Source organism: Podarcis bocagei (genome assembly GCF_964188305.1).
Source record: "Podarcis bocagei genome assembly, chromosome: 4".
NCBI classification, from domain to species: domain Eukaryota; kingdom Metazoa; phylum Chordata; class Lepidosauria; order Squamata; family Lacertidae; genus Podarcis; species Podarcis bocagei.
In genome coordinates, this window is record NC_138128.1 from 43,999,945 (window position 1) to 44,011,938 (window position 11,994).

Genomic DNA, 11,994 nt, shown 5'->3' on the forward strand with positions numbered 1-11,994 from the left:
CTCTGATAGCTGAGCTCATGTGGCTGAGTTCAGAGATCCAGGGATAATTCAACCTGCCAACATGAGTGTCTTTCAACTCTGCTGCTGCTCTGAAGATCAAAGATAAAAGACAGTGTCTTCAAATACCACCCATATTCTACGAGCAGAAAATATATAGTGCAGTGGGACAAAGTTTTCTGGTCCTGCTAGATAGAAAAGTCACAAATCTGCACTTGCTACTTATGAGGAATAAACAGCTTGAACTGGTGGCCTTTGGATTGCCAGGAGGCTGGCCACTTGGCTATCCTAGAAACAGAAGGGGCCATGGTAGTACATCTTGCAGTAGGTACTGACTCAGTTACACCTGCATCTTGGGTCACAAAGGCTTTAATTGTACACACACACATCCAGCTCTGTGGATGTAGAGAATGAAGTGGAAAGTGCCTTGTACAAAACAGCCATGGAGCCTTGATTGCCAATGGCACTGAACTCTGTTCCCATCCACCCCCATGCTCTGGACTCTGTCAGGAAGAGGTGATGACAAGGTACAGCTCAGCTATTCCTCCAGCTGCTGCAAGAGCCTGGGAGACTCTCCGCTCCTACCCAGCAGCCATCAGGGCAGGATCCAGTTCCCGTCATGTCACAGTAATGCTTAGCCTCCATCCAAGGCAGTTCTGGGCTGATCAGCACAGCTTCAGGTTCTGTGGCACATCACATGGCCACTCATCCCACTGAACAGATTTCAGCATCTACCCAGACCCAGGAGAACTTGAAGGGTCAAACTTGCTCTCTTGTCTTCCTTCTCCTGTCATGTCATGGTTTGAGGTAAGGACTGTGGCCCAGTTTGCAGGCAAAAGGTACTAGGTTCCACCTTGTCAACCTCAGATAAGACTGGGAGAAACTCTTGCCTGAAATCCTGGAGAGCCACCGCTGGTCACTGTAGACAGTACTGAGCTAGATATACCAATGGTTTGACTTAGGATAAGGCAAGTTCCAATGTTCTCATAAGGGACGGGTTCATCAATTAGCTGAGCCGCAGTACTAGAATGGATTCTAATGGTCTACGCCAGAGGTTTTCAACCTCTTGACCATTTCAGCTCCCTTGACCAACTACCTTCTTTCTGCAGCACCCCTGTGGGGCTCAGGAGCCCAGTTATGTCACCCCTTGCCTGCCAAGCTGGTAGCATCTCACCCTTTTTCAAACACCCTCCCTTGTAGAGTGTTCCCTCCTCCTCTCCTCTCCCTTCTCCCTGGGAGTCCTCCAGGCAACTGCTGCAGCCACCCCTGATCTCTGAGCTGCCTCAGTTCCTGGAAACTAGCTCCTGGCCAGACCCTAAGGCACCATTGACCTGGGGAGCTTGTAGCCAGGGCTGCTGCAACTAACAGCTGTGCAAGCCTTTGGGAGGCAGAGATGTGAGAGGGCATCAGAGGAGTGAGGGAAGGAAAGATGGACAGAGGCCAGTGTTGCCCGTGGCACCCCTGACCATCATTCAAGGCATCCCAGGGCGCCACTGCACACTAGTCGAAAACCACTGGTCTATGCAACACTCTGTCCTAGTCTAAGGGAAATGAAGGCCAACAGGTGCTTGAAAAGGAATGTGCTAAGTGAGCTTCCAGGAAGAACGTGACAATGGCAGCCCTCAGGAGATACTCCCAGACTACTCTCAGCTTACTCCCAGCTTTCTCCAGGCTGCAGGCCTAGTTAAGCCTGTCGGGCTTCCCAATTTGGTCCATGGGAGCATTTTGCCCAAGCCATGCCTACCTGTAACTCACTGGGCATCATATGAAAGGTAAATCTGTTGTAAAGTTGTGGGGCAGGTAAGGCTGCACTTGCAAAGGAGGAATTGGGAATGTGTCTGCATTCAGGCACCAAAGGCTGCCTTTGGTCAAGGTTTGGTGTACAGTGGTACCTCAGGTTACATACGCTTCAGGTTACAGACGCTTCAGGTTACAGACTCCGCTAACCCAGAAATATTACTTCGGCTTAAGAACTTTGCTTCAGGATGAGAACAGAAATCGTGCTCCGGTGGTGCGGCAGCAGCAGGAGGCCCCATTAGCTAAAGTGGTGCTTCAGGTTAAGAACAGTTTCAGGTTAAGAACAGACCTCCATAACGAATTAAGTTCTTAACCCGAGGTACCACTGTACTTCAAAGTTCCCCTAAAGTTCCACTTGATCCGAAATATTGTCTTCTCACACCCCTGGATGATATTGTTGACCACAAATACTCTTGGCCTTTTAACACTCATAGCTCAGAATTGTGCTGCAACTTTTGAAAATGAGTTCCAGGCAACTATTCTTTGTAAAGAACAGAGTAATGCACCCAGTAGGCACTTTGGCTGGGAGAAAACATCACACTGTTTGCCTCACACTTGCGTGCTAAGTGTATGTTGTTCTCATACTTGTGGCTGATGGCACCCCTGTTGCTGCGCCTCATCTCATCTGCAGGCGTGAACATGCGTCTCTGGAAGGAACAGGACGTGAAGTGTGGAGAGCAGAACCACAAGTGACATTTAATGTTCTCCTCTGTTTGCCAATAATAGCTCTCAGAGGACCGCGAGTGAAGGGACTATTATGCTGCTGCTACATGCCAGATTACAGCAACATTTATTCACCATGTGGTTAGTGCACAATTTCACAGCCCGACTGGCCTGGTTGTAAAGCTATACTGGGCCCCTGGGAATGTATCCTGTAATGGCTCTGCCAGGAGACAGGCAGGTCTGCTGAATAGGACTGCATGGCAGGTCATCTTATTCACGCCGTTCCCAACACCTTCTGCCTCTGGACATGTACCTGTGCAAGGAATCCCCAGGGTCCTCTGGCAAAACTCCCTGCAGTGGTATAACTGAGACTAACGGTCACTCATTCTACAGCAGCGTAATCCAATATAGGGCAGAGCTTGTAGGTTTTTGGTAGTTATAGTGAAAGGGAGAATTTGAGCAGACGATGCAACATGGGAGAACAATATTAAAAGTAGATCTCTGACCTGTATTGAATGTGGTGTAATGACTCACTTGCTTTTATGTTTTTCTTGTTCTGTGGGGCAGGATTACTGGCTCTCCCTGCTCTACAAGCGACTTGTCGGGCCCAGGGTGCTCTCTGTGCATGTGGCTGGGCTGCAGAGGAAACCTCGCCTTGGCAGGGTGATCCGTGATAAACTGCGCATCTACGCTCATTGCACCAGCTACCACAAGTGAGTTGCCACATGCCGCAAGCACAGCTTCTTGGAACAGAGGTAGGGGCTGGGGCACTGGTGACTGGAAGACCCAAGAGGGTTAACTCAGCATGGGCCACCCCCTTGGACGAAAATGTCACTTGGCATGGAGGAGGAGGAGGATTTGCTACTGTCATCCCTTTCGCCTAAGGGATCCCTTTCGCAGGGCAGGTTACAACAATAAAAACACAACATTAAAAACAATTCAAAACAACTTGCAATCTCGGAAACAAAAGCGGGTCCCAAAACATATACATCTCTAGTGTCAAAACCCAGGGTAAAGAGGTGTGTTCGCAGCCAAAAGCTATTTAATGATAGCAATACCTTCCTGCTCCATCCTTCTGAGCAGCTATGGCCCTGGCCCTGCCAAAGAGCAGGTCTCTTACTGACACTTGGTGTCCCAGGGACAATTAATACAGCAAGGGAGTAGATCTTGTCTATAACCCACCCTTTCTCCACCCCCTCCCCAAAACAAGGTTTAAGTTCTCCTGCTGCTGCAAGGAGGTTATAACGATTGTTTGGGGGCCAGGATTTAAGGACCTGCTTTCTTCCCCCTGCTGCCCTCGCAATCCCTGTGCGCATATCTGCATCCTTACTTGCTCTGGTTGTGGCCGGGGTGGGTGGGGAATGGCTCTGGTGATGATAGGGAAGAGCAGCTATCTCTGGGACTAGGGTGAGTGTCTTTGCAGCCCAACTTTTATCAGGATGAGATCAAGAGAGTGTATTTTCCTCCAAAGGCCCCGGGGGTCTGGTTTCAGTTCCTCCCCCCTCCACTCCCCTCACTTGGGGCACCCAGCCTAGCTAGGGTTTCTGTGATAAGCCTTTTCAAAGCATCCTCCTCCGAGCGCAGGGCCTGGGAGTCCCCTGTGTGCACACAGGTCCCCATTGTTGCTTCCTCATTTCGGGCAGATGCTTTCAACAAGCTTCCCCCTCCAGGAGGGAGTCTTGGCCAGTGACTGACAGGTAACTGGCAACTGGGATAGGGACAGGTGGGAAGGGAAAGGCAGCAGGAGCGGGCACAGGTGGGCAGGTCATCCCATGCCCTGGGCATTTGGAAGAGAGACTGCTATTCACTCTCTCTGTCTTCTGTTTGGGGCATTTCTGGCTAAGCTCTCTGCAGAAGCATGAGTACTGTAAAGAGCTTTAGACTCTAGAAATATGGTCTGAGAAAATAATATTTGTAAAGCTCTGAGTGCCTCATGTTATCTTTACAAAGATCCTGCAACAGAATTGTATTATTGTCCCCATATTACAGATGGGGTCCAAGGCTGAGAAGATAAGTGATTTGCCTAAGACCACATAGTAAATTCATGCAGTTGAGGGGAGGTTTCAGCTGGGGATTCCCATCTCATGCTCTTAACCTTTCCACCATTTTTCAAACATTCCAAAAGGTGGGAGCTTCATTTAGCAATGTAGCTTCCTTCTGCCCTATAAATTGACCTGCTTTGACAGTCTTAATGCTGGTGGCACGTCTCAGGGCCAGCTGCAAATTGTGGCTGATTCAGAGGGATTCGCTTAAAACTGCAAGTGCCTGTTGTCATGCATGTTGGCTGCAAAACACACATTAATGGCTCTAGAGCCCACTTGACCATCCCATTGGTTAGAAATGCAAGAGCAGCCAGTTTGTTACACACCCACCCTTTCACAGGTTGAAGTGGCCGCCCCCATGGCTATATCAAAGAGCAGTGGACTTGAAAGGCTGTCTAGTCCATCTCCCTGCTGCAAAGCAGAATCCTCCTTTCATCACCCAATCAGCCTATGCACTCTGGACCAGAAAATGCCATGTACATAGCACTGCCCTCGATCCACCTTACAATAGCTCCACCTTACTGGAGAAATAGGGCTCTGTGTGTGCTGAGGAGTTCAGAGGAGCTGTGCGTTGCAGCCACATCATCACACTGGCCAGCTATTGCAGGATATGTCGGGGCCATTCTCTTGCCAAACTTTTCTTGCAAAGGAGAGAGAAAAGGAAAGTGACATGACAGGGCAACTTCCTGAATTGGAAGGGCAGGGAACATTTCACACTGTCATGAATTTCAGCTAGACAAAAAGGTCAACAGCTTCTGCATAATATGGCCCCATCATCCAGTTCCTTTGACTGGAGTGATTTTATCTTGGGATCTGTGGAGCAAGAAGGGAAGTCCTCAACCTTGATACTAACAGAAGGTATCTAGGGAAGTGTGCACACAACTGACCCTTAGCCACCATGTCTGTCTCTCACACAGCCACAACTACGTCCGCGGCTCTATCACACTTTACATCATCAACCTGCACCGGTCCCGGAAGAAAATCAAGCTGGTGGGAACCCTTCGGGACAAGCTTGTCCATCAGTATGTGCTGCAGCCCTATGGGCAGGAAGGGCTACACTCTAGGTGAGCACTATGATCCTGGTAGGCCTTGAAAAGTGGTATTAGAATCCAGCCTCTCCCGATTGGCAAGAAAGACCACTGCTGATAGAGTTCAGTACCCTTGGGGGGGGGGAAGGGAAGCTAGTGATGCAGATATCAGGCTTGTGATGCTCCCCATCAAGTCCCCATTCAGTACATGCACCACCTTTACAAGATGCTGAGCCTGCCTAAATTCGATGTAAATTGTAAATCCCATCTTTCAGCTGACCAACAGTTGGTCCCACAATAAATCTGTTAGCCTGTAAGGTAACGAAGGGTTCCCCTTTCACAGTCTTTTCCTGCAACAGGCTAATTTAGCTTCTCTAATGTCGTTCAACTTTATATTACCACTGTAGTACCAAGTAGTTCGTTTCCCCCAACAATCCTCCCGTGCCTGGCTAGACTTCTTATGCCCTTTAACAGGACTAATTTGTAAATTGCTACACACTCTCCATTAGTTTACTGTATTTGCCTTATTATCAATCAGGTCAGTGAAGCAACAGGCACCTAAAATGAAACAACATATACAGTAGGCTGTGCTGGTGCACATATCTTTGAGCATCTGCCTGTATTAATTGGGGGAGGTGTGGACAGGGTACACTGCAAAGCAGCAAAGAGAGCACAATGTAATTGTCAGGAAGATTCTCAGCTCTGATGGTCTAGAACTTCATTTGACTTGCCGACTAGCGTATTTGCTACTATTATAGCTGCATAGTTCGTGCACTGATGTCCGGTGGGAAAGTGTTGTCTGCTAGTATGGAATGAGTCTTACCACTCCCATGTGCCCCAGCCAACCCTGGACCTTCCTCAGAGTCCAGGCCCCTTCAACTCCTAGAGGTACAAAGCTGGTGTGGCCACCCTCTTGAATATTAGTTCTCCTGCATCTTTCCTCCTAGCCACAAAAGACACCTGTGGTCATCTCAAAGCTGTGCCACCATTCCTTTGTGTCTAGGACCAGCCTTTCCCTTGTGCTTCCCTGAGGTAGTTTTCTCATGTATTTGCTCTGTGTGTGCAGGTCAGTGCAGCTTAATGGGCAGCCGCTCACCATGATGGACGACGGGACTCTGCCCACGCTGAAGCCTCGCCCCCTCCGCCCTGGCCGGACCCTGGTCATCCCACCGCTCACGATGAGCTTCTATGTGGTGAAGAACGTTAATGCCCTGGCCTGCCGATACCGGTAGCTCCACCCACCCCACTGCCAAGGACAGACCTGCTAGGCCTCGGGGTGGGGGCATCTGCTGCCAAGGGCTTCCTTCTCGGGTAGACTAGGCAGGTAGCACAGGGAAAGGAGACTGAAGAATCACTATGGGTGCCCGCAAGCACTGGGCATCCTTGGATGGCGCGTGGTTATGATGTCAATAACACCATATGCAGTGGCTCCTCCATGATGAATTGGGAGAGAAAGAGGGGGGGTTTCAAAGTCAGATCCCCCACCCACCCTCTTATGGAAAAAGCATTAAGCCAGAGTCAAGAGGAACTGCCCAGCAAGCTGTCCCACTGAAGGATGGAGCACTGAGTTGCTGCTTCAGAAACTTGGAAGAGCACAGAAACTTGAACCTTCTGCAAAATGACAGATCCGGGGAAGCTGCCCAGAGCATCCTGCCCTTGACAGCCTGGGAAACGTCTTAAACCCTGTGCAGAGATGATGTTCATATAGTGGAGACATTGTGCCACCTTGTGGGCAGGCGGAAAGGCTTTGATTGAGATAGGAGCCCCGGCTTTATTTGCTGAACATACGCAAGGGCAGGATGCAGAACTGATCAACAAGAAAAGCCTCAGAATCATCCTGGGCCCTTCAGCTTTATTCCTTTGGGAGCTGCTCCCTCTGCTGGCAACTGGCAGTAGAACAAGCTATGCAGCTGTCGGCCGTGGGATGGAGCACACTGGCTATGCAAACAGGCAGTTGCACATGGCGCTACGAGGCATGTGCGCATGCAGGAGCCAGAAGAGCCTCTTACAGAAATAAGCAGCCAATTGGGCTGCCGGGGAAAGATGTGCAGCATATGTCCATCCGGATAAGACGAGCCACTGGGGTGTCTGCAACTGTTTTGCGTCCTGTGGCATTGTGGGGTGGGGGAAGAAGAGGTTTGGTCTTGGCTACTGTCAAATTATGCTGCCTTCTGGGAGCATTTGCTGTAAATGTTAATTATTAAATTATATTTTCTGAAGAACTCTAAAAGATCCTTGGAACAGAGCTGGGGACAAGGGTCTCTATTGGACCTCCTGGGGGATTTTCAGATATTTGAATACTGGGGCGCAAGGTAGGGGGAAATCACCATTCATAAGGACAGCGACTTGAAAGTTGGTATAATATCCATATCTGAGCATGCTTGAGCCTGGATAAGGGTCCTTCTACTCTCTGCAGTTGGTATTTGCATGCAGCCAGGTGTCACACTTAGGACCAGATGGCAACCAGATTCTCTTATCAGCACCCCTGCCTCTGTTTTCTTGGGACCAGCACCATCCACACCCCTGGATCCAACCTAGGGATCAAGCCTGTTACACTCACAGAACCTTTGCCAACCTGGTGCCCTTCAGTTGTTCTGGACTACAACTCCCATCAGTCCCAGTTAGCCAGCCATGCTGACTGGTAGGAGTTGCAGGGAATGAACACATTGTATGATAATATGCATTCAGTGATGGATGCAGGCACCGTTTTGGGAGTGCTGTACACACAGCAGCATCCTCATGCTGCCCCAGAGTCACACAATTTGTCCATCTAAAGCGAGTTCTGCTGGAATGGTTATAATCCATTTGGTGCCAAGAACGCACTTCTCAAGTACTTGCTGCACATATGTGGATACAGAGAGCGCTTTTATCTGATCACGTCCTATTGAGGCAGACCTACTGACATTGCAGGGCTGTGCCACTCCCCCTCACCGTGTTTAACTTGCCTGTGGATGAATTAGGCAAAATAGGAAGTAGTACAATAACTTAGCTGCCTTCGTATATCAATATATATCCTCTGTATAACAACACAGTTTGCAGCCCCTCCCCTTCATATGACTATGATTTGTTTTTTCTTTAAAAAACTTCTGTAGAAGCACTACTTGAGGAAAGGGAAACAGAGAACATTGTTGCACACTAGTTTGAAAATGCGCCTACTTGTGTGTACAGACAGCATGGGTAGTAGTTGCCACTTCAGATGACATTAGCAACTGTGTTTAGCAACTCAGAGTATTTAAAGGTGTAGGCGCTGCCTCCTAGATCATAGAATTTTAGAGTTGGAAAGAACCACAAGGTCATATATTGGCAACCCAAGAAGGCGGCATTTTGAGATTTGGGCAGAATGTCCACATTTGCTCACAGGTGTCAGTCCTCACATTATATTATGTTCCATTTTATGCTGAGAGTCACTAAGAATGAGCTTCAGCTTGTCCTCTCATGAGCAAGCATGCCAATCTCTGCCTGTACAAGAAGAATTAGGGAAATGCTCATGCCTAGAGTCACTCCATGTCCAGTTAAACAATCCCGCAACACCTTTTCATTGAGCAGAAGGTACCCAACTGATTTAAATCAAGTGGGATGGGGTAGAAATGGAACTGTTGCGCTGCAAAATGAAACAGCCCCCTGTTCTAGCTTGTACAGTCATACTTTGGTTTTCGAACAGCTTAATTCTTGAATGTTTTGGGTCCCCAACACCACAAACCTGGAAGTGACTGTTCCAGTGTGTGAACTATTTTTGGAAGCCAAATGTTCCTGCAGCCATTCAGAAGTTGCACTTGGGTTTCCAAACGTTTTGGAAGTTGAACAGACTTCCAGAACAGATTCCGTTCGACTACCAAGGTATGACTGTACAGTACTTGATTCCTAGAATGCAGGTACAGTAATCTGAGCAAGCTGTAGGATTTTTCCTGTGATTCACATCATGGTGTCCAGTAAGCAGCCTTTGGGCAGATTACCTTGGTATCCACACATCTCAGCCCTTTTTTTTTATAAATCTTTATAAATCAGCCCTTTATTTAGAGAGGCTCGTGCAGCTCTCTGCCGTGACTGGCTCCAACCCTCAAAATGAGCTCTTCCTCAGGTCTTTACTTGCTTGGCTTCTACTGCAGAATTTGAGAAATGGCAGCAATGCCTGCCCTTGATCCAGAGCCCTTTGAAACCATAAACAGGGTTACTGCCTCCCTGGAGCTCTGTGCCCACTTGATAGCCATACAACACTTTGTGTTCAATTATTGTAAAAACAGCAACTGAGAAATTTATTACTAGTCGGAACAGCTCTTTTGGAAAATCCATTATCAGCCCCCTTCTGCAATTCTGCTGTTGCTTTGTGCAAGACCCATATCTTAGCACAGTGTGTGGACCCTTATGGGAATCACTTGGTTTATCTCAATATAGAACTGAATAAGCAAGAGAGCAATGCCAGGAAAAAACAGCCTTTATGTTTAGACAAGTATTGGATGTCATAGCAATGCCCTTGCATAGTCCACAGATGGAACCCAAGGGAAATCTCTAATTTGTTTCCCCAAAGACACAGAGTGCCCATCTCAGGCCACCTTCGATTGCTCCCATTGCCAAACACATTCTTTCCACTTGCGCTCAACTTTTGTCAGATGAAAATATTCCAATCGATTGATTCAAATTATTTTTAAAACAATAGGAGGTCATCACCATCTAGGATAAAACAAGGGGAAATAAATACAACAAATGTCATAAGCCATCACAGTGTAAAACAATAACCTGAGAGAGGGGATGTCAATATAATACAACCAATGTGATAAACAATTTTTAAAAATCATAATTAGTACAAAGCAACTCAGTTAAAATTAGTGGTAAGAGTGCCATTTGAAGTGCTGGCTTAACTCCACCTCAGCCGATTATTTGCCCAGATTTAAGTTTCTATCACATTAGTTTCAAATTTTGATTTGTAGTTAACTATTGGCCGTAATGAAACATATAAAAATAAAATAGAACTAATGATGACAACCAAGCTGTTTCAAACATAGCTGGTAAAAAATAGTTTGTGTCTTGGCTAATGCTACTAAAGAGATGGCTACTCTTCTCAGTATTGTAATAGTCTTGTAATGGTAAAAAGGTAAAGGACCCCTGACAGTTAAGTCCAGTGGCGAACGACTCTGGGGTTGCAGCGCTCATCTTGATTTACTGGCCAAGGGAGCCGAAGTTCGTCTGCAGACAGTGTTTCCTTTTGGAATGAGGCACAGCAGAGACTATGGTGTCTTTAGGATATCTGGTTTATGAATGCATATATAAAAACTCAGCCTGCGATAGAAGGGTTAACAGCATTAATACCCCAAAGTGTATTGTTTCTCCCATAGTCACAGCCATGGATTCAAACATTGCTCTCTGACCCTCTCTCCAGCTTGCTGCTTTACTTCTAGGTCACATTAATCCTACCTCTGCTCCAAACTCTGGCTTTTTTTCTGTTGAGACTCATTTGCCATCTCACATTGAGCCCCTTAATGGTTTATCACCCAGGCTATCACTTCACCAGAAAGCTAGCTTGGCTATTCCACCAATTAGAAGCCTTGATTAAATTCTAACACTTGCTGGATCCAGGGATTAGAGGGGTCTGGCACACATCTTAACACCCCAAACTCATAACAATATGCATTCACTGTTATTACAATATGTATATTTTTGCTTCGTTTCATTGGTGGAAGAGAACTTTGCTGTTGTGCCAAAGTCTTCACAATAAATATACATTTTGAGATATGACTTTATGGAAGACCTGAAAGAAGTCCACCATATGGCAGTCAGAGAAGGAGAGGTGCCAGACATAACGGGCATTAAGAGAGAAAAAGGAGCCATTAAAGGAAGCAGGAGATGGCTGATATTATTACTGTACCAATTACAATAAAACAAATAGTTGAAAATAAGCCAGCTACCATGAAACACAGTTTAAAACACAACCAAGCCTAGAAAACTTCGATAAAATCTGGCAATGGTACATATAATAAAGCATTTCAGTTAAAAGTGAGAGAAAACACAAACTACTTTGAAGTTCTCTTTAAAACCAGAAGTAATGGGAGTCAGCTGTATTACCCCTCTTGGGAGGAGATTCCATAGGATTCCACCATCAACATGACTTGCCTGGAAAGGAGACAGAGGAATCAAAGATAAAGGCAAGGCTGTCTGTCCCTGATCAAGAGGATGGATGGCGGTGTCAGTGGAGATGGAGTATGTACTAGGAGAGGAAGGCTTGTGGGGGGGAAGATAAGAAGTCTAGCCTTGACTATGCTGAGACTGAGACAGCAATAAAACATCAAACTATCAGACAAGCAGCTGTAGATATAGGACTGGATGGAGACACAACGTTCTGAGGTGAAGCTGGATATCATTATTGTATAGATGGTACTGAAATCCCATAAAATTTGATGCACTATTTTTACATTTATACCTCCTCCTTTCCTCCGGGGAACTCAAGATGGTGGGCCTGGTTCTCCTATTTTGTC

General features: G+C 47.0%; 1 protein-coding gene across 1 annotated transcript in view; it reads left to right on the top strand.

Moving 5' to 3' along the window:
- The window catches only part of HPSE2 (heparanase 2 (inactive)), a 120,302-nt gene extending 112,553 nt beyond the window's left edge, over window positions 1–7,749 (top strand). The window contains exons 10-12 of the mRNA XM_081192460.1: window positions 3,025–3,170; window positions 5,417–5,563; window positions 6,594–7,749. Coding sequence (XP_081048586.1) covers window positions 3,025–3,170; window positions 5,417–5,563; window positions 6,594–6,759 — 459 coding nt within the window. The 3' untranslated portion in view covers window positions 6,760–7,749. The remainder of the gene's footprint in view (window positions 1–3,024; window positions 3,171–5,416; window positions 5,564–6,593) is intronic.
- Window positions 7,750–11,994: the final 4,245 nt, after the last annotated feature.